A 24,192-nucleotide genomic window follows, 5' to 3' on the forward strand; every position below is an offset into this window, starting at 1 on the left:
AAATCAGAGAGTAGAGAGACCCCGTTTTCCGCTATAGACGTCTCCTATTTCCTTCGTTCCCTTTAATGCCCTTATGACCTGAAGCGCAATATAAAAGTAGCTTACAATTCGCTGCCAATTTTTCTACTGCCTCTCTGCTTTGAAGAATGATCTTGGACGTTCGTACTCGTTCTAAACGATTTAATTGCTTTAATGGCTGCGAAATTATCTATGTAAAAGTTAACCGTGGAGGGGGTCCCAGTAGCATTACAAGCTAGATCTGCTGCCTTTCTAACTGCGAAAACCTCAGCCTGGAATACACTGCAGTGATGTGGAAGCTTATACGACTTCCTTAGGTATAACTCTGGACAGTATATCCCACCGCTTAATCCACAAAGTCATTTTAGAGATGTCCGTATAAAAGTTAAGTGTATTGCGCTTGGAGATAAAGCCCTTGCATCATCCTTCTTTTTCGATAGTATTCTTGAATCGCCTTGAAAAACCGGAGCCATTTTCCACCATAAAAGGTGAGCCTAAGTCTATATGTCGTGTATGAGAGTTACTTAGTCATAAAAAAGCTGACATTAACAACTTTCTGTAACATCTAGTCTGTAAGATTTTTTTAATCTTAGGCTTAATAAAGAAATGAATTGAAATGAAACAGTGAAACAACGCATCAGTAAAAGTATCGAATTTATTGCAGTTTCAATTCAAAAGGAGCTAAATCAACCTCTTCCATATTCTTCAAAGTAATTGGACATCTTTCGGTCCATATTACATCTGTTAGTCAATTGTGCATGGGGATCTTCACCTATAGCCTTAAATGTTCAAATTAAGTCAAGAAGTGAAGCTACTTAAGCATTTGAAGTGCCAAAACTTATCTGATTGGGCTCTGCAAAGGTTGTGTAAAGTCTCCGTCTCTACATACTTACAAAATTTATAATATTACTTAATTTTTTTTTTCAAACAAATTTCCAGTCCCTTGAAACCTCTGAAAAATTTAGAAAGAAATTAAAAAAGTGCCATTAGTTTTAACCCGAATGAAATTACATTTTTTGTGGAAATTGGGAAAATAAATATTTTAATTAATATTATAAATATTTTATTATATTTTTTTTTTATTTTTGTGTTTATTAAGAAACCACTTCATAGACTCTGATTTAGTATATAAATATGTATGTACATAAATGAATGAATTGAGAAAGTTAGACACGGCCTATAATGTGCGATATAACATAAGAGTGTTGATAGATTTCAGAAGCAAACCTGTGCAAATTTTCTATGAAATGTGTTCTAAGAAATCAAAGAAATCCTATTATAAAAACCAATTGATTAATCTGCTATAACATTTGGAACACAGACAGTCTATGATAAAAGTCAAACAAGCACCTAATCATACATACATACATACATCAATACGTATGAAAATTATAATACATACATATTAGGACTCAAAATTCAGCCACTATTAGTTTATATTCTTTGAAAATTCAACACATAAAGCGAACACACAATATAGGTAAAGGGTTTTTCAAAAGACGTGCCTTGATTTTGCTTTAAAATAAAATCTGTAAAAATTTAGAATGCTCTCAGGTCTCTGAAGGAGACCAAGTGGTCTAGAAATTTCAAATGATTTTTCGTTTTTTCGATATCTCGAAAGTATATCTTCTTAAGAATATACTGTGAAATTTTCATATCCTGAAACGACTTTTTTCGGCCCTTTTAATATGTTGTACACAACATCAATGGCTTTAGCCCGTTCTAGAATCATATTATTATTTCAATTGTTTCGTATTTTTTTGATTAGAAAACTGAAAAAACCCGATTTTTACAGTGTCAAATTCAAAAACGCGCCATTTTGTCAAATTTATTTGTTTTTCTTTTACTCTAGTACGAGATACAGCTACAGTCACTGATTAATAATTTTTTTGGTTTTTGTGTTTCAAATAAATAGAAAAGCCAAAATGGACAACACCGTCCAGGTGAAATTTTTCGGGAGGGTCAACTTCAGCGCCATTTTTAAATTTATTTAAATTAAAACTTTTTTTTTCATTTTATTATGTAAAAGATTGTTAGATCATTGATATATCGATATTGAAGGTTGTTCGACTACACTTTGCGCTATAACAGCAATATTCCAGTGGGTTTGCCAGTCCTTTTACTATCTTCGACAGAATCAGTTTCTTGAAATTTTCTCACCAAACTTTGAATCGTTTTTCTTGACATGTTTTTCTTAAAAATCGACGAATTTCATAAGATTCAAAAATTTTAATGCGTTGATGGTTAAAATTGCTTATCTGTCTACTTGACAAATGTCAAAGATGACATAAAAAAGATACCATCTTGAAATTAATCACTACTGACATCTAGGCGTCACTTTTGACAGACCCTTTATAATGATATAAATAAACTATTATGTAGATGAAATAAACAAAATCTAGGGGGCGGCATCGACTCATTGTATTACATACAAATGTATGTACGCACAAATGTATGTATCGATCAGTTAATATTAATCATAAATGTTCAAATAAAAGTACAAATCGCTGAGCGAACTTTGTCGAACGGAGTGTCGGGTAATATTCGTCGCAACGCTTCGCAAAGTTAAACAGAAACAAAACGAAATCGCATCAAAAGCGAAAAGATGAATCCGCAATTTTATGGATTAATTTATATTATGAAAGTTTTAAATATCTTGTTTACAATGTGCAAGGCATTTCTGCAAGTGAAGGAACTTTTGCGAAGCAGTTTTGTTTACATGTTTCACTGAGAGTTGATTTTGTCGCCGGTGGTAGCGGCAAAGTTAAAAATAAATCTACTCTCGATGAACTGCGTTAGGCGAACTTCGCTGTCGCTTTGGTTGTGTGGAATCTCATGTACAGCAGTGTGCTCTAATTTTGGCAGCGGAGTTTCACCCGTCGAAGTTCGCTCATCGATTGAATCTGCTTATGTTACAAGCAAAATTAATCATCAAATTTTGTTTTTGAATCACTTTTTTACTAAATAACAAAACAAAAAAAGAAAATAAATTATTTTGTCTAATGGAAATCTTTATTTTGACCTTTACGCACTCTATTGCTTGTCGGTGTGTATACTGCAGCTGTCTAGTTTACAAGTGTCAAATGTGATTGATGTACGACGTTGTTTCTAAAAATTATAAATCTTCGTATAGGGTGATTAATTTTGCGCCACTTTGTATAATGTTTGAGTGCGAGAAACAGCTTGACAGCTTTGCTAATGTTGTAATATCTTTCTTTTGCAACCTTGTATGTAGTGGAAACATTCTCAGTGGGCGTGAAGAAGAGTTCTTCTCTGAAGTTTGGAATATTAATTTTTTATTTTGGAATATTAATGCCATTTTTTTGTCATAAGTTCTGTTACAAGTTAAGTCCGTTATAGATATGAAATTATTATACTTCTTCTTTCATTCGAAATGGTCAGCATTTGCTTTTACACAAGTCTTCAAACGGTTAGGCAATTTAGCTCTTGTAGCACGCACGGTTTCCATGGATATTGTCGTCGCTGGTCGAATCAAAAATTGTTTATGACTCCCCAAATTTCTGTGAGGTCTTCGACAGGCCATGTTCTCCAATTCTGATCACTAACTGTAGTTAAATGGATTCAGATCCTGGAAGCCCTGATCGGCAAATCTTCTACGGCTATCGGGAATATTGTTTTTGTGCCACTGCTTGGTGGTTTTAGCTTTATGTTCCAGGCCATCTTGCTGGAAGATCCAACACTCTCTATTGAAGAGAGTACTGCTCAACTGCTTCACCACGCCTTCTAAGACAACCTCCTGTTACACTTTTGCCCGGTCTTAACCCCTTTTGGAAATGAAGAAATATTACGCATTTACAAGACACTCCCACCAAACTATGTATGGTGGCCACACTGAACAACATTTTTTGTTTCTTTAGAAGTTTTAGCATAGATTCTGTCATTTTGCTTATTAAAAACTTCTTCAATAGTGAAAATTCTCCCATCTGTGAAAATAATATTTTCAGGGCCGTTGACCGCGGTTACCGAAGAAAATCCTTGCATCGCTCGAGTATAATTTTCTTCAAGCGCGTTTTCATGACCAGTAAGCGAAGGAAGTCTTCACATGGATTTTGTCGATACATTTCTGCATTCTGAGGTGATTCCTGCAAATTTTTTCTCCATCGGCTTTTATGACTGCACTGGTTCAAACCAGGCGAGATCGACCCCTTCTTTTTCTGTCTTGTCACTTTCAGACGCTTGGGAAAAACGATTCATCGTTCAATATCGGTTAACAATAATTCTTTAAACATAAAGTTTTTTTGAGCAATTCGTAAGTCTCTTTTACACTTTTGTAATGCAGTCAGTTCAAGCGATTTTCTTAGCTCCCCACTTCATTGTTGACAAGCGAAATTTCCGACGAAACTGAGTAGCCAATGCATACGAACAAAAGCAAAAATAAAGGAACTCTTTTCAAGACTTTATTCTCGCCGGATGCGTTGTAAAATTTATCACGGAATTTATAGCAAGACTAAGTTATACATATCTACAGCGTGAAAACTGCTTTCTCCATTACATCATTTTCGCTTACTTTTGTACCTGATACTAAAATACACATTGTAGATAGGTACATACCCCCTTGATCAAAAAGTTTCCGGAATATCTTCAGAAAATTCAGAAATTTCTCCAAGTATTTACAATAAATGAAGTCTGTTTCCCATTAAAAGCATGATAATATTACAATTAAATTTTGTATGCAATCTAATTATCTATTATAAGTTAATTATTGACCGGTGTCGAATTCCCGTGAATGGTGTGAAATCGTCAAATTTGGGTCGCTTTAAACTGAAACGTTTACGTCACTGATATTTTCGGTTCTTTTCAATACTTTTGCATTGTGTCACTGGCACAAGAAAATTCTACTCGTATATTAAGTACATATTATATGTTGACTTGCCAAATTCGATCGAACCCGTCCAGCCTTTTCGTTGGGGCGATTATTATAACTGAAATTTGAAGTGAGCATTCATAGAGTGTGACCACCAGCTCAGAATATTCAAACGTATGTACTTATATATGTAGCTAATATTATATATTGGCGAAAAAGACATACATACCATTTTTGCGCAAATGGCTTAAAATGGTTTTATGGTTCTGGGCGATCCTATGACTATCAACTTCGCCGGTCAACTTAGATTACTTCTTTGAGTTTTATTGACATTTTCGTCAACGGGCCTACCTGTACGAGGTGCATATTTAACATCAAAAATGCCTGAACGGCATCGACGAAACCAAAATTGCACGTAATTACCTGTTACAGTATCGGCACCATAAATACCATTCACAATTTTAGCCTTTATCAAAGAAATGTAAAATGTACTGAGTTTTCTCTTTGTTGACCCTGTAACTGAATGGAACAAACAGCAAAGGAATTTTTTTAGTGTGAAATGTCACCTTGACAACGAGCACAAACTTTAAATTGTTTGATCGATACTTTACGAGACATCGATGACTGCAGCCCAAGCCATACTTCAGTCCACAAAACAAAGCCGTCAAAAGTGGATATATCACTGAAATTGCTAAAATTAACCATTGGGGTAATTACAGATTTTCCTTGTATTGTCTTTTCTTGACCTAGCATTTTCTGTTATAATAGGCGATGACGAACATTCCAAATCTTTCTCTTTATTTATTTATTTATTCATTAAAAAATTCAGAACAGACATTTAAAATATTAATTCAAAGCTAAAATACAAATTTTAATGTGTGTGTAAAATACAAATTAAAATGTGAAGTATAATTAGATTATTAACATAACAAACCATTGAATTGCTAAAAATACATACAAATTACCATTGAATTTTAAAGAAATTAATAATTATGAAACTAAAATAACAAAATACTTACGAAGTATTAGTTTGATTGGTTACATAGAAAGTAATTTTTTAATTGCATTTGAAATACCTGTTTGGCCATAAAGGCCCAAATCAAAAAAGGTTGAGTCGTATTGAAACAACAAAAATTTCTGTAAGGAACATTTAACTGTAATCTTTCTAGAAGAACTGGGCAGTAAATTTCGCCATTAACGAGATCAAAGGTAAATGATACTGCCTGAAAGGTACCTTTGTCACTTAATGCGAAAAGGCAGCGAATCAATCGACACCGAGATTCGTATGATGGTTTCGGGTCTGAGAAATTGAGTGAATGTAGTGTGAAACGCTGCTAAATTTCATACACCATCCCGCAGTAATGACGTAATACGAAGCAATTGCTTTAAAGATATGTTGAAGTACAATGAAATGAGACTTTCACATGCGCCATAAGTTGTAAGCCACCAAGTTGCGGTTATGAACAACAGCCGGTTCAAAATGCTCAATGATTGCTTTCCTTGTAAATATTAATTTAGCACTACATTGCATGGCTCACTGCTGGTCATCGGATGACCTTAATGGTGGACAGGGTTAAGCATAGTGCAGTAAATAATTTATGTAATAAACGGATAGTTAAAACACTGAAAAATATTGAAATCCTTATTTTAATTATCACTAAAAATGTCCAACCCTGATGGTGGAATATCTTTATTTAAATGCAAAATGATAGTATTTAGGATATAGTTAAAATATATTTTAATAATGCTTGTGATTTACCAGATACATGTCATTTTATATTAAAGTCACGGTAGGGTTAAAATGTGAATTTTTTTAATAAAACTTTCCAATAGTGTTACTCCGGTGAAATATTCAGGTATGGACATTTGTTGAGGATTTTATTATATTTTTCCGATTAAAATACGCGAAAAGAATGAAATATTATTTAGTCAGATTATTTTTTGTGGTATAGCTTTCTAAGGGTTAAAGCTGCAAGGGTTGCAACAATTGTTTGAAGTTTTAAACGTTACCTAATAGTCAAATTTTTATTTTTGATATACAGAAAAACCTCCGTTGGGCGGACACTCATCGTCAGTCAGCTTTTGTCTGTCCATGGGAAGTATCCACTCAAAAAAGGGTATCCTCTTCTGATACATAAAATTTGGTGTAGAAAAAAATGTCCGCTCAAGAGAGGTGTACGGCTAATTGAGATGTTGTTAGAAGAGGCTACACTGTAAATGCAATACTTAGTACATTTGGTAAGCACCAAATGACTCAAAATTTCGGTAGTGATTTATAAGAATTTCCAAGCATTGCTCATTCATGAAGACGCCATGATAAAAAATTAAGCTTTGATAGACGTTTTGACAGTGTCAGACCATAAAAAAGATTTAAGTATGCATTTTTGTTTAAATTCAAAATTCTTATGCTCGTTTAAAAATGCCGACAAGATGCTTTGACGGCGCCTATGACAGATAGGCCTGCCACAACAGATTTGACTGACGTGACATGTAAAACATTCCAATGGTGCCACAATGAAAATATTGACGCTTGTAAACAAAAAAGGGATGTTCTTGTCGTAGAAACCAATATTATATTTGGTCAGTGTGCATATGTAAACAGGTTTTTTTTGGTACTGAAATATATTAGAAAATTATTGAAACGGAAGAGTTCACGAATTTATGGGACACATATGTAGTTTTCAGGACAAATTTTGGTTTTCGAATTGTGTCTCAACTTTAATTAGGCTTGAGCGGTTGTTGAAAAGACAGCATTGCATTTAAATTTACTAAATTAATTTAGACTCCCTTTTTTGTATTTAATTTCATGTAATAAAAAACACCACTGATAAAGTTTTTCGCGACACAAAATTATTATTCTTTAAACCGTTGTTATTTGTGCCCGATTTTCTGTACGCCAAAAGCAGAAAGTTGCCAACTTTTGCGCATACTGACATTTTGTACGCTTTTTTGTTGCGCTTTCTGCCCTAAGACACATGATTATTTTGCCGTTAGTTAAAATCGAATGAACCTAATTCAACGGGTTTTTGAGAAGTGAAACAATTTATTGCGGTTAAGAACAGTTTACTCCACTTTAAGCTCGAATCTCGACACAGAGTTTTAACTATTTACTTCTATGTATGGCCTGCTTAAGGATTAAAACTCGTTACCTGATTAAGGTCGACTGTAACAAATGATATTTGATGCGCTTAACTATGTTCACATCATCGAAAAGCTCATACATCTCGTGGTTCATTCGCCAGCATAACCGAATACCACACAGCTTATGCTTCAGCGCCATAGAGTAGCATGAGTAAGATCAGCGCCTCGTAAAGTGTTAGTTTTGTCGTATAGTTGCCGCTGAAATGCTGGACCAATCATATACTTCGTCTTGCCCTCGTTAACCGACAGGGGCACTCTAGTTGACTCTTTTTGGATAGCAGAAAATGCTGTGATAACATCTCGCTTGCAGTGCCCTAAGATGCCAATGTCAACAGCATATGCAAGAAGCTGGACACTTTTGGTACGAGTGATTTTTTTATTTGGTATCCCGGCAAAACTAATACGGCTATGCAAGATGACGTTGCTCAACACCAGCAGCACCGTCAGAGTTGGGAAGGACCTCTCCGAGCCGAGGTTTCAGACAGGGTGACTCTCTGTCGTCTGACTTCTTTAACCTGCTGTTGGAGAGCATCGTACGAGCCGCAGAACTGAATCGCTCAGGCACAATATTTTATAAAAGCGTACAATTGTTGGCTTATGCCGATGATATTGACATTATCGGCCTTAACAACCGCGCTGTTAGTTCTGCCTTCTCCAAACTGGATAAAGAGGCAAAGCGAATGGGTTTGGTGCTGAACGAGGATAAAACGAAGTACCTCCTGCCATCAAACAAACAGTCGGCGCACCCGCGTATCGGCACCTGTTGACAGTTATGATTTCAAGGTTGTAAAGGACTTCGTATACTTAGGAACCAGCATTAACACCGATAACAATGTCAGTCTTGAAATACAACGAAGAATCTCTTTTGTCAACAAGTGCTACTTTATACTAAGTAGGCAAGTGAGTAGTAAAGTCCTGTCTCGACAAACAAAACGGATACTCTATAAAGCTCTCATCATGCGCGACTTAACGTGTGGCGCAGAAGCGTGGACGATGACAACATCCGATGAAGCGACACTTGGAGTGTTCGAGAGGAAGATTCTGTGTAGGATTTTTGGACCTTTGCACGTTGACAACGGCGAATATCGCAGGCGATGGAACGATGAGCTGTATGAGCTTTACGACGACATAGACATAGCGCAGCGAATAAAGATTCGGCGGCTACGCTGGCTGGGTCATGTCGTCCGAAGGGATACAAACGCTCCGGCTTTGAAAGTATTCGATGCGGTACCAGCTGGTGCTAGCAGAGGAAGAGGGCGGCCTCCTCTGCGTTGGAAAGATCAGGTGGAGAAGGACTTGGCTTCACTTGGTGTGTCCAACTGGCGCCGGTTAGCACGAGAAAGAAACGACTGGCGCGCTTTGTTAAAGTCGGCCAAAATCGCGTAAGCGGTTATCGCGCCAGTTAAGAAGAAGAAGAAGATTTTTTTATTTTTATTAGAATCTGGTACATAATTTTGTTGCACCATCTTATTGAAACCAAATGTCGTCGATGCTTAGCTGATTAAACAAAAATTGAGTCAGCATTTCGCGATAGTGCTCGCCATTCACCATAACAACAGCTTCGCGAACGCCATTTTCAGAAATTAGAAATCTCACGATAGGGTGATTAATTTTGCGCCACCTTATGTAGCATCTCTTACTAAATAGAGAAATTAATTTTCAACAACAACAAGAAATTATTATATATTTGGTGGTTAGCCATAGTAGGCTCGTGCATTTACGCATTGGGTATAAAAACGTCACTCACTCGCGGTAAATGCTGCAGATAGTGAACGATCATATGTTTGAAACATAACCCTTCGATGTTTCTAAATTGTATGTACATTTGTTGTTGTTTTTTTTTTTGCACCAAAAACTGGTGCTTTATTTTTCATATTTGTTGCCGACTCATTTTTATTTCGCCATCGCACAGCTTTTGTTTGCCTTCGACAAGGGGCGATCTCAATCGCTACCTACATAACATTTGTTTTTGCTGCTGCCGTTTTTGTTGATGCTATCCGTTTGCCAATGCTGTTGCCGTCATCATCGTAGTCGCCGGTACTGCTGATCATTATTCGCCGTACAATTTCCAATCTTATTTCAAAACTTGCAGCGAACGGTTCGTATTCGAAAATTTTAGCGCGTACTTTCAGTGATTGTGTTTACAGTGCCTACTCGTACATATATTGAGCTGAAATTTTCGTCAATTCAATTTTGTGATTTATTTCGTTCATTACTGCTTTGAATATTATTTTTTTCGCATTATTTTTGTTTTCGGTTGTGAGTCGGCTTTAGGTAGTTAAAAGTTTAGCGCGCCTGAGTGTGACAACCACGAATTTCGTGGCTAGTTCACCGTACGTTTTTTATATATGTATGTATATGTGTATGTAAAATTTTCCCAGATTTGCACAGACGGCGGCGTAAGATTTTCACGTCAGTCGCTGAAGTCATTTCGTTTGCGAAAATGTGCGCGTTCGCGTCAAAACATTTCATCAGCTGAAAAGTTGCACTCCTCATGTTTACATAGAATAAATATAATAAATATAATTTTGTAAAATATAGTATGCGTATATATATAATATATAAACGAACAAACCACCGCGCACAGTAGTGTAATCTATTAGAAAATCGTGAAGAAAATAAAATAAATTGAGAATTAAAATCTTCTCTAAAGCAACAAAGATTTGTACAGAAAAAAAGAAAGAAATTCAGTGGTCCTATACACACACACATAAATTTAAAATCAACTCTTGAAGTTTTAGGTATAACAAAGTAGTAAATTACTTGCTTTAAAAAAAAAATAAAAAAACAAACGCACACCAAATCCACCAAACACTTTGCAATAAATTATTAGGGTGTTTATTTTGAACTTGAATGAGCCCAATGAGTGGCCTACGGCAGCAATTAAAGGTGAGCGAAAATATTTGGATTTATGTTTAACACTTAAACATTTATTGTTACCTATAAAGCATTTAATGAAGGGTGCTAATTTTTTACTCAGTAACAATCGCTGCGAAGTCGTGCTCTTCGCACACGATTGTTGGTTTTTTTTTTAATAACTGCGTTTTTGAGAAACAAACACTATGATATTAAAAATCATTTTTAAACTTCTCTAACGAGCCAAATGACAAGAATAAAACATTAACTTTTGCGCTAAAAGTTTTCTCTATAGCAAGCAGCGGAATAGTGTTGCCATTAAGTGTGTGAAATATGAACTGTGCCTTTTTATTACTCAACAGAAGTGGACAAGGTTGTGAGAAATTTCGGAGACAACGGAGAATCTCTCTTGGCAACAAGTGCTACCTCTCTCGATGAATACAACTAATACTAAGGCTCTCATCATGTCCTTCCTAACGTATGGCGCAGAAGCTTGGGCGATGACAACATCCGATGACACTTCCCTTGGAGTGTTTGAGAGCAAGATCCTACGGAAAATTTTTGCACGTTGGTGTCGGCGAGTATCATAGGAGATGGAACAATGAGCTGTATGAGGTTTACGACGACATAGACATGCGTGGCGAATAAAGACCCAACGGTTTCGTTGGCTGGGCTATGTTCTCTGAATGGATACAAACGCTCCGACTCTGAAAGTATTAGATGCGATACCTGTTGTTGGTAGCAGAGGAAGAGAAGGCGTCTTCCGCGTTGAAAAGACCAGGTGGAGAAGGACTTGGCTTCACTTGGTGTGTCCAACTGGCGCCGGTTAGTACGAGAAACGACAAGAAGAAGAAGAAATGGACCTGAGGTCTGCTGATTTTTTCTGAATTACCATTTTGTTGCTACTTCAGATGTTCCCTAAGGGAGCATCTTAACGCCACTTCTTTTTGTAATTTTTATAATGGCATAAGCAAATGTTTTTCCGATTTTTTTTCGAATTTCTTCCTCTTCGCGGTTGATTTATAAATGTCCTGTTCATCTGTTAAAAAATCTGTGGTTGCTCATAAGCTTCAACTCGACTTCAACAATATCCGTCGATGCTGCAGGAGGTCGCGTCTGTCTTTGAATATTAAAAAAAAAATCTAATTTAACACTTTCGATGCGTCGTTATGTTTTTAACAAAGTGTAACAGAGTTTAAGAACCTTGGAGTTTTATTCAATGCGAAATTTTCTTTCAGTTGTCAGATTAATTTTAGTCTTTCAAAATCGTACTCGGCTCTAGGCTTCATTGGTAGCAATACATCCAAATTTTCTGATCCGTTAACATATATGTAAATGCTCTTCCGCCCTATAGTTCTCCGCTTAAGCTAGTTAATCTAGAATCTGCAGAAAAGTACACTCCTTTCCCTTTCATTTATTTTCAGTGTTGTTTGTGTACTTCGAGGCAATAATTCATTACCCAATTCCAGCCTGTTTGACTTCGCTTTTGTCTTGTTTTTCTTTACATTTTTGTCTAGTCTGTGAGGTACTTTGTACAGTAAATTAATGAAATAAAAAAATGAAATATTCACCGAGTTGGCAAGGTGGCCTCTACAGACACACATACATAGGACACCTGCCGTTGACAGGTTAAGCAGTGGATAAAATATTTGCGGAATTTTGACAAAGCAACATAACTCAACTTAGCATTTTTTAGCTGTTCAGTTCTGTTGCCATATTGCAATATTTGTATTATTTTGATAATTTAATATTCATATGGCGGCTGCCACAGCAGAATGGGTTGCCCTTCGCAGTACGTACGATGGAATCTCCGTGCACGAAACACCAAAAATTAATAAAAAGTTTTTTAATAGCGATCGCTCATTGGGTTGCAATGGCAAATCTCCGAATGTATTTCTGCCATGAAAAAGATCTTCATAAAAAAATCTGCCGTTCAGAGTCGGCTTAAAACTGTAGATTCCTTCATTTGTGGAACAACATCAACCCTCACGCCACAAATAGGAGGAGGAGCTCGCCCTAACAGAAGTGCACACGCCAATTATTTATTTATGTTTTTTATCAATGTTCATACCCCCTAGTTTTACTAGCTGTTTAAAGGTGGTTTCACTTCTTCTTCTCAAATAAAATTTGGACGATGAGCTGTATATTTAGAGATTGAAAAAATTACAAAAATAGCTGCGCAGGAACTATCCTGGAGAGTAAACTGCTTCTTAACTTTTCTGTCGTTCACAGATGGACTTTACACTAGTGGATCAAGTAACACTACAGATAATGCAATATTTTTTTGTAGCGCCCTTCTTCTTTTATAGTAGGACACCAAGCGTTAGCAGGTGACGAATTGATGAAGCAAATCGTATAAATAAACATATATTTTTAGCACTGAAAAGAGCTACGAGACCGTAGGTCTCATCCCTGCAGACACCTGCTTGAGCCCGAGCCGCCTCCCAGGCACGTCAGGAGACACCTCCTAGACTACGCTGGCGAAATCCAGGATAAGACCGACCGTAACCTACTGGACCGGACAGTATTTAGACAGTCTATAAACGACATTCACCGGGAGACCGTTACCACCTTCTTGAACTCCCGTCCTGTGAATGCCGTAATCGGAGTCCAACCACCACCTATTGCAGATGAAGAGCTCCAGCTTCCCCGTGAGACCCGTGTAACACTGGCACAACTACGTTCTGGATACTGTAGCAGGTTAAACTCCTACATATCCAGAATCGACCCCGACATACCAAACACATGTCCGGCATGTGAAGGTACCCCGCACGACACTAACCACCTCTTCACATGCCCCCTTAAACCGACTCATCTAACCCCCCTCTCCCTCTGGACCCAACCTGTCGAAACAGCATGTTTCCTGGGCCTACCCCTAGATGAGCTAGACGAAGACGAACGATGATATGCCTACACTGACAGGGCTACCTATGCTGTTAACAACAACAACAACAACAGCTGCTAAAGGTTATATTGGTAAAACTCCCTACAGGGAGACATTTGTTGTTTCAACTCGTTACTTGTGATGTTCCTGCTCTGTCAATACCCTTTGTGCTCTTGTTCTTCTCAATGTTATTGTTGATCACAGACTAAAAATTTCAAGGTGCAACACCAAAGTAGGCAACACCAAAAGAGAATTCGCAATATTGAAGCAACAAAAGTGCCATTGTAGGTATGATCGTGGTCAAATGAAACTCTCTCGAAAGATAACTGGACGCATTGAAAATAGTGAGTTATACCAGCTTTGTGAGGAATACTCGCTAGTGGTGAATCCTGCTCGATAACTTTGTTGTTGCTTTCATATGCAAATTTTTCGCCAAGTGAGCCAAAGAGCCCACAATGCAACATCTCATGTAATGGAACACACAAGAGAGTTTTTAAAATCCAAAAGATCGAATTAAAGTGCCATTCGCCTTAAAGCTCTTGTTTGCCACTAATGATTTCTTTTTGTTCCCGCACATCAAAAATAAAATTTAAAGTAAACGTTTTTCAACGCTTGAGGAAGGTGTTGAAACACTTAAACAGCTTATTTTGGAGGTAACTTATAAGAGCTTTGAAAATTAATTCAAGCAAACGCAAAAGGATATTGACAAGGAGAATATTTTAAAAACGAATAAAGCCGTCTTCATTATTATTTCACTTTGTTTTGAAATGTAAAAGATAACTACCGTAACCATAATTTTAGGACTTTTGAGAAGCTTAGTGTGAAAGTTGTTCGAAAATTCGCAGTACTTTTAATAACTATCTCAGGCTTACACCTTGTAGACGAATTGGGGAATATTTATCTAGGCATAACAGCTAGTCAACTACTTCAAAACTAGTCCGGTATTACAGGTTACGACTTTACTACAAGTCATTCCAAAGGGTCATCTGGAAGAAGTATCTGAAAATTAGACATATTTTCATTTTTCAGGGTGTGCTTTGTTGGATAATGCAAACTTATCTACTTGATTCCCTATTAGATTGGGGAATAAGTTTATAGCGTTTTTACCAAAGACTTTTATTTAAACAAAAAATAATATATTAATTATATAATATCAATAACTTAATCAATTATATATAGTATTCGCCGTTGCTGTCTACAACCCCTTCCCACCTCTCGACCAATTTATTGATGGCGTTCCGCCAAAAATCGCCTGGTCTGGTGCCAAAGAAGTTTTTGAGCAAGTTTTTAAGGACATCGTTGTTATCGAAGGTAACGTCCTTCATATGGTCTGACAGAGAGCAAAAAATATGGTAATCGATCGGCGCAAGATCCGAAGAATGCGGCGGATGCTGAACGACCTCCCGTTTGAGCTCTTGGAGTTCGGCATTGGCGGCTTGTGCAACATGGGACCTGGCATTGTCGTGAAGAAGTTTGGTTTGACCATGTCGATGAGGCCTTTTCAATCGAACAGCTTCATTCACGCAGTGTAGCTGGACAATGCAGAGCTCCTTGTTAACCGTGGGCACCCAGGCTCACAATTTTTCGGTAAATCGGTATTCGGTAAATGTTTTATGGTCGCAGCTCATTTTTTCCGCCAATTCTGGACTCACGCGTATGCAATCATCTCCATACACATCGCAAATGTCCGAGGCTGCTCGGCAGCTTTTTGGCCTCGATGAAAAGTAAAAAAGAGCAGGTGTCAAAAATGTTGATTTTTGCCTTCTGGGTATTCCATTGCTAAACCTCGAAACTCATAAAAAATTAAATAACTCAAAAATAAATTAACATAGTTTTGTAGAGCAGAAAGAGTTCTATCGAATGAATACTTACCCTTTGCCAAACAGCAAATAAATCGTTGTAAAATAAAGGAAAATATGAAAACGCTATTAATTTATTCCCCAACGCAATAAATTCTTCGAAAAAGTACCGCTGATACGTCACATTGCGAAAAACACGTTCACAAAAAAACCAAAATATCTGCGAATGACGAATATATATGTATATATATATGTATAATATATTGATGAAAATGAATGGTAAATAACCACACTGCATTATCGACATCACAGGCATCATCATCAATCGAGCTATTTAAATTCAAAACACACGCAGTTGTGGGCACTTAACACATTCATCGCCGTATTAACTATTTGTTTTACAACTGGGCATAAATACATATATAAACATATTCATATGAATCATTGAATCATTTTAGCTTAATGGCAAATTAGTAAATTAACACATTTAAATGAATAATATCTGCAAATATACGCAGCTAACATAATGTAGCGAAGCCATTTCGTGGCCTAGGAAAGGTCAACTTCTTCTCTTTCACTCGGGAAGTAGAGGAAAAACAAAGTAGTTAATACTGGAAGAATGGAATGATAGGTTGCTTTAACCTAAACCGATTTAAAGATTGCAGGGAATTAAATAACAATAAATTCAGAATCATCACAGGCATTCTAACAGGCCATTGTAGTTTGAATTATCATCTTACTAACCTGGAAAAATACTCCAATGCCATTTGCAGGTTCTGTAGGGAGAATGATGAAACCGTTAAACATGTGCATCGTGCCCAACATTGGTGCATAAGCGGCACAAAAACCTGGGCAAACTTACATATTTCACCACCTGAGGAATTAAAATTCAATAAAATAGGGCAAATACTAAAATGTATTGCGGAAGTTTGGCACAAGGAAATACTCTGAATCCATGAAGCGGGCATAATAAATAGGTCTTTCAGGTCGCAGTGATAAGTCACCTTCTATATAATAATAATAATAATAGTTAGGAGCGGACTAAAACTAATCCAGAATGCTTTTTCATTGTTAAAAATCTGGAGCATAATAATACGAATAGGGCTCAAAAATGGTGTGCGTGTAATTTTTTCAAATTTTAGAAGCATGAAATACGAAAAAGTGGCAGAGGAGGCCAAAAGATTTACGAAACGTCTCATCAGTGGAATGGGGGTTTTTTTATACTTATCCCTACTTAGCGATTTAATACAACTAAACATAAATCTATTTTTCAGTCCTATAAATCAATTGGGAGTCAACTATGGAGAAAACTGCATTTCGTGTCGTGCTTAATTTCCGTTACTTATATATATATAATTGGCGCGTACGCACTTTTTGGGTGTTTGGCCGAGCTCCTCCTCATATTGGGGTGTGCATCTTGATGTTGCTCCTCAAATGGAGGGACCTACAGTTTCAAACCGACTCCGAACGGCACATTTTTTTTATGAGGAGCTTTTTTATGGCAGAAATACACTCGGAGGATAGCCATTGCGTGCCGAGGGGCGACCACTATTAGAAACAACTTTTTCTTAATTTTGTTGTTTCACAGAGATTCGAACCTACGTTCTCTCTGTGAATTCCGTATGGTAGTCACACACCAACCCATTCGGCTACGGCGGCCGCCATTTTCCGTTAGCAAAGGAAAATACTACAGAGCTTAATGGAAGAGTTATTATCTGATTATAGAGAAACAATGATTTATAAGTTGTATAGTCTATTCAAGCGAATTAGAGAGCCAGTTTAAGACGATCAGCGCTCAGGTCGGCCGATTTAGGCGATGCCATCAAGCATTGTTGAAAAAGTCATAAAACCTGTGCTAGAAAATGCACGTTTGAAGAGCAAAGAAATCGTGGAAATGGTTGGAGTATCATTTATGGTTGGTGCAAACTTCTTCAGTGATCACCTTGGTATGTCTAAGGACATAGCGAGTTCCGAGAATGCTCACCCCACTTTAGAAACAGTAGCGCATCGAATGGTCACGTGAGCTTTTGAAGCTGTCTAGCGAGAACAGATATACGTTTTTTAGCCGGATCTTTCCCCCTCTTTCAATGGTATCCTAACCGAATTGTTGAACTTGAATGTATGAACTTGAGTCTAAGCAGAAGCCTATGCAGAAGGCATGAACAGAATCAGCACTTGAGCTACTTGAGAAGTTCCAGGTGTCATAATAGGAAGTTCAGGATGACTACTGTTTTTTGGGCTTAAGAAGTCATCTTTTTGGCCATTTATAAAGAAAATGGGGTCAATATTACATAGGAATACTATACTTTTCTGTTGGATAAACTTAAAGATGTAATCAAATAAAAATGGATTAGATAGTCTTGATCTTCCTTTGCACGACCATATACAAGTGTGGCCAAGAAAGTCTAAACACCCTTTCTACTTATAAAGGGTGATTTTTTAAGAGCTATAGGAAATTTTTTAAAAAAACCCACGTAAAATTCAGAAAAATGCATGAAATTTTGATTTAAATCGATAGTTCAGTCCATATAATTTAATGTTTGTAGATTATTTCATGCAAATGTTGACCGCGACTGCGCTTCAAATGGTGCATCCAATTGACCTAAATGGTCCAGTCCAATTTTGGCATACTCTTTACAATGTTTCGGCCGATATCTCACATATAAATGCTTTAATGTTGTCTTCCAATGCGTTAATTGAAGCAGGCTTGTTTGAATAGACATGAGCTTTAACATAGCCCCACAAAAAATAATCGAAAGGCGTTATATTGCATTGTTACGCGTGCTGTGTGGCATGTGGCACCGTCTTGCTGAAACCACATGTTATGCAAGTCAAGCTCTTGCATTTTGGGCAAAAAAAAGTTGCATATAATATCACGGTAGCGCTCACCATTCACACTTACGTTATGATTCGCAGCATCTTTGAAGAAGTACGGTGCAATGATACCTCCAGCCCATAAACCGCACCAAACTGTGACCTTTTCTGGATACATTGGTATCTCTTGCAATTCTTCTGACTGATCTTCACTACAAAATCGGCAATTCTGCTTATTTACATACCCATTGATCCAAAAATGAGCTTCGTCGCTGAACACGCGATAAACTTTCTTAACAGAACACGCATTTTTATAATAACATTCAATGATTTTCAAGCGTTGTTCGTTTGTAAGACGATTCATGGTTAAATTATAGACCAAACTGAAGATGTTTGACAGTGAAACAAAACTCGAAACGTGCGTCAGCTGTTTAAACCAACTGTTTAGAAAGATAATAGTTAAAAAATCCCGCGTTATATACTATATATAGAATCATCTCCTAGTTGAAACATAGGGCGTCAACAACACCTAAGTTCTCTAATATTCAATGAATTCATTTCAGCCTCCGTTGGACGGCGCCAGGTGGCTCGTGGTCTAAATCCACTTCACTTTATCTTTTGGAAGGGGTTCCATCGTAGCACCTGTTTGGCGCTGTTGTCGGATTTCTTCCTCAGGGAAAGACCGATCTATTGCCCTTTCTTTCTATGGATTTCGGTGGCCACATTGGATTGGTTTGCCTTCCGCAGTACTTCGGTGTTAGATATGTATATGTAGTTCGAGATCAGAAAATTCACATTATCGCATAACGTTTGGAGACGCCTTATTATTATTGCGGTGACCTTCCTCATTGTACAGTCATATATGTAGATTCGATGCATACAATGAAAATTCGTAGTTTGGTGTGCGTGGTTACTTATGTATATGTACGCTCTTATTTTGCCAGAGCGGTGCAAGATAACAAAACAGAATTAATACAGCCAAAGCGTCGTACGGTACTCTTCAGGGCCCTCGTTCAAATAGCATGGATTATATATTATATATGATATTTTCTAATATGAAAATTAGCACTGGGAAAACCGAACCCTACAATTTATGGTATGCATAAGTAAGTTTGCTATCAACTACTGAACGGCGGTTGCTATTCGAAAAATAATTATTTTCAGCTGTTACATTTCATGGCTGCTATATTGGCACCTAACACTTTCGATTAGAATTAAAACCCATGTGAAAAACGCGAGCACACCCGGCTATGGCAGCTGTTGCACAAATATTGTAGACGTACATTTATTTATATCTTACTGTAGCTATTTATAGTGTTTCGATAATTTGGCTAATGGCAGGGTGTAATAGTTCTGGGTGTAATGAATTAGCAAAAAGTCGCAGAAGATGTGCACCTGCTTGAATGTAGCAACAAAGTATGTAGAATTAATGTTAATTAATCTGTTATTTATGAGAAAATTGTGACAGCAAACACAAATGTAAAATGACAAATGGGATAGGAGTAGTACACATAAAAATTGAGGAAAACAGTGCAAACTTGATAAATAAAATATAAATCATTCTAAGTATCTTTGTTTTTTCACGAGTTCCCATTAATTTTCAATGCTAATGAAATAATTAATTTAAAAAGGCTCACCACAAATTTATCATAGTCTGGATTTGAAAATTTTCACACTTCTGCAATTAATTATAAAACTCAACATTGATTTTCGGTACTTAGCAATAATTACTTGAATTTTGGTTGTTTTGTTATTGAGAATAAAATAGATATGTATATAATTCATAAAAAAAAAAAACAAAAAAACAAATCTAAATTTTTTTCATTTTCTTAAAGGTTTAAAAGAGAGATACAATTTTAAATAAAAGAGTGTATGGGAAATTTTCTTTGAAAAACATAAATTCATTGAAATGTTCTAAAGTAACACGCAATGGTATCGATAGTGAGCCCCATCCAGTTAATGCTTACGGACACACTGTGCGGCCGATTCCCAAAAAGCTGGCCAAAAGTCGAAAAAAAAGTTTCTAGATAGAGATTTTTGTCTTTGGGTTGGCTACAGTAATGCCTTGAGTAGTGAAAACCGTTCATAGCAACGTCCTGTACCCTAAGTATCCTCTGTATTTTCAGTCGCAACGTGGCCTTCGTTTGAGCATCGTATTACTGTCGATGAATAGTGAAAGTTTTACACATTTGAAAGATTTTGTAATGGAGTAAATTGAACAAAACCAAATGGAATCATCTTCGGAAGATTAGTAAAATACGAGAAATCTTTAGTACATATCAATACCTCGACACAAAATTTTTAGCTGCAGCAATACGTAGATACATTTTTTACAATTTTTTTTATAAAATTTGAGTTTTCAAACTGTATAGTAATACAACGCTGTCATATGCTGCTTTGAAACCTATTAAAGGTTACTCAAAAAAGTAATGGTTACTGAATAAAATAAGATTCAGCTGCTACCACTTGCTAATCAGCGACCCCGAAAACATATAAATTTACATGCATCTTGATTATGTTCTTGAATATACGCTATTTCACGTGAGGGGGTGGCCAATAGGGGTGGAAGGGGGTGGATTTTCAAAGTTTTAAGATCAAATTCGTAATCAGCGACCCCGACAACCCCCGAGTAAGAAATTTTGAATCAATTTCTTAATTTTTTGAGTTTCGGCCAGCTTTTCGGGAATCGGCCGCACTGTGGGACAGCACTAGTTTCTTCAATGCATGAGGGTGGGTCTGTGAAAATAGAAGGAATTAATATTTAATAATTAGATAAAAAAAGGAATTTATTTTTCAATGCATTTCTTCTAAAAAATCTTAACTTTTTGGATATCCTTCAATCTTTAATAGACGTTGTTTCATCGAAGGTTTTTCAAATGCCGACATCTATATTATAACCGCTGAGCCATTTGTTAATAATTTGAAGTTGAAAATAAACGCATAGAGCTAACTTGGCACATACGAGGTGTGTTGAAAAAATAAGGTGAGTTTCCAAATTTCGTGGGCTGCGTACATTCGACTTTCGATTATTTTTTTTTTTATGTTGGTATACTCATTTCGAAGATATATTCAGGGCTTACGCCGTAGCATATTTAGTTTGTTTGCGAGAGGCATAAATAAGACAAGGCGATTTTCTGCTATCGAAAAAAATGGATCAAAGAAGTTGCGTCAAATCTTATGTAAAAATGGAATTAAATGTTCAACAATGCTTGAAGTGTTGACAGTGGCATACGGTGAGAGTACTCTGAGTAAAAAAAGAAACTGTTAACAAGTGGTACAAGCTTTTCGCAGAAGGTCGAGAAGATGTGAATGACAACGTTCGCTCTGGACGCCCCAGCACATCAACAACCGATGAAAATGTTAAGAAAGTGAAGAAAATTGTTATGGAGAATCGTCGAATCACAATAAGAAAGCAGTTGTGGAGGAAGTCGGCTTATCGGTTGGCTCATGCCATGCAACCTTTTCGGAAATTTTGAGCATGAAGCGCGTGGCAGCGAAGTTCGTTTAAAAGTTGCAAAATTTTCACCAAAAACAACGTCGCATAAGCATCGCTCAGGAATTGTTAAATGACGTCAACGATGATCCAGATTTTCGTAAAAGGGTCATAACTGGTGACAAATCATGAGTATACTCGTATGGTTATGACATCGAAACTAATGCCCAATCGTCCCAATGGAAGAATCTAAGAGAGTCAAGACCAAAAAAGCACGCCAAGTTCGCTCAAATGTCAAGGTTTTACTCACTATTTTCTTCGGCTTAGTGCACCAGGAGTTCTTACCACGTGGTTTTACGGTAAATAAGGAGTATTCCTTGAAGGTATGCGCTGTTTGCGTGAAGCAACCCGAAAAAACGCCCGCAATTGTGGAAAAAATGCATCATGAAAAAAACGCCCGGAAAAAAATTCATGGATTTTGCATCATGATAATGCACCTGCTCACTCAATTTTGGTTGTGGGAGACTATTTTTCCAAAAACAACACCTTTATCATGCCTCAGCCATCATACACACCAGATTTGGCCCCTGCGACTTTTTCCAGTTCTCATGACTGAAAAGACCCATGAAACAACGGCGTTTTGCGACAATTGAGGAGATAAGATCCGAATTGCTAAGAGAGCTCAAGGACATACCAAAAAGTGCATATCAGAATTGCTTCGAGAATTAGAAAAATGCTGGCACTAGTGTATTATATCTGAAGGGGACTACTTTGAAGGAGATAGAATAGAAATTGATGAATAAATAATAATTTTTTGAAAAAAATTAAAATTCACCTTATTTTTTGAACATACTTCGTGCATAGACGGATTCATTTATTTTTCACAAAAATCTTACAAAACTACTTATAATCTTTTTTACTTCATTTAAATGAACTTATGGCAATGACTTTAAAAGTGGTCTGCCTGGAAAATTAGGCAGATATTTATTTACGAAACTATTCAGTCGCCGTAACCGAATGGATTGGTGCGTGATTACCATTTGGAATACAGAAGAGACAAAAAAAAACATTTTCCTATAATAACAACGATCCCCTCTTGGCAGGCAATGGCAAACCTCCGAGTGTATTTCTGCATAAAAAAGCTCCTTATAAAAAATATCTGCCGTTCGGGGTCGACTTGAAACTGAAGGTCCCTCCATTTGCTGAAAAACATTAAGACGCACGCCACAAATAGCGGGAGGAACTCGGCCAAACGCCCACGAACGGTGTACGCGCCAATAATATATCAAAAGGGTGATTTTTTAAGAGCTATAGGAAAGTTAAAAAAAAACACACACGTAAAATTCAGAATAATGCATGAAATTTTTATTTAAATCGATAGTACAGTCCATGTAATTTAATGCTTGAAGATTATTTCATGCAAATGTTGACCGCGACTGCGCTTCAAATGGTCCATCCGTCTAGTCCATCCGCCTAGTCCAATTTTGGCATGCTCTCCAATGTTTCGGCCGGTATCTCACATATAAATGCTTTAATGTTGTCTTCCAATGCGTTAATTGAAGGAGGCTTGTCTGAATAGACATGAACTTTAACATAGCCTCACAAAAAATAATCTAAAGGCGTTATATTGCATTGTTACGCGTGCTGTGTGGCATGTGGCACCGTCTTGCTGAAACCACATGTTATGCAAGTCAAGCTCTTGCATTTTGGGCAAAAAAAAGTTGCATATAATATCACGGTAGCGCTCACCATTCACACTTACGTTATGATTCGCAGCATCTTTGAAGAAGTACGGTGCAATGATACCTCCAGCCCATAAACCGCACCAAACTGTGACCTTTTCTGGATACATTGGTAGTTCTTTCAATTCTTCTGGCTGATCTTCACTCCAAAATCGACAATTCTGCTTATTTACGTACCCAATGATCCAAGAATGAGTTTCGTCGCTGAACACAATTTTTCCAAGAGCCCATTCACCAAAAATTCTGCGTTGCGGTAGGTCGTTCGACTTCAATTCTTGCACCAGACAAAGCTTGAAAGGTTCCACACCTAAATCCTTTCGCAAATTTTCCACGTTGTTGAATAACAGAAGCCCAATTGCTGCGAACGGCTGCGAGCGGATGAATTGGTCATCATTAACACTGGCCGATACAGCTGCGATATTTTTTTCAGTTCGCGCTCTACGTAAGCGTGTTGGTGGTTTGATGTCCAATAATGTAAATTTGGTTCTAAATTTAGTCACAATAGCTCGAATAGCCGCTTCATTGGGTCGATTAAACTGACCATAAAATGGGAGAAGCGCGCGATAAACTTTCTTAACAGAATACGCATTTTTATAATAAAATTCAATGATTTGCAAGCGTTGTTCGTTTGTAAGACGATTCATGGTTAAATTATAGACCAAACTGAAGATGTTTAAAAA

General features: G+C 36.9%; 1 protein-coding gene across 2 annotated transcripts in view; it reads left to right on the forward strand.

The window, feature by feature from the left end:
- Nucleotides 1–24,192, forward strand: part of LOC129241007 (calcium-binding protein E63-1) — a 221,754-nt gene that overhangs the window by 35,272 nt on the left and 162,290 nt on the right. Inside the window, exon 1 of one of the 2 annotated variants that reach the window (XM_054877122.1) lies at nt 10,079–10,873. The exons of the other annotated variant lie outside the window; for it this stretch is intronic. Within the exon in view, the coding sequence (XP_054733097.1) occupies nt 10,838–10,873 (36 nt within the window). The 5' untranslated portion in view covers nt 10,079–10,837. Of the gene's footprint in view, nt 1–10,078; nt 10,874–24,192 lie in introns of those variants that run through there. 2 annotated transcript variants of the gene reach the window in all.

This window comes from Anastrepha obliqua, chromosome 3 (assembly GCF_027943255.1).
Source record: "Anastrepha obliqua isolate idAnaObli1 chromosome 3, idAnaObli1_1.0, whole genome shotgun sequence".
Classification (NCBI taxonomy): domain Eukaryota; kingdom Metazoa; phylum Arthropoda; class Insecta; order Diptera; family Tephritidae; genus Anastrepha; species Anastrepha obliqua.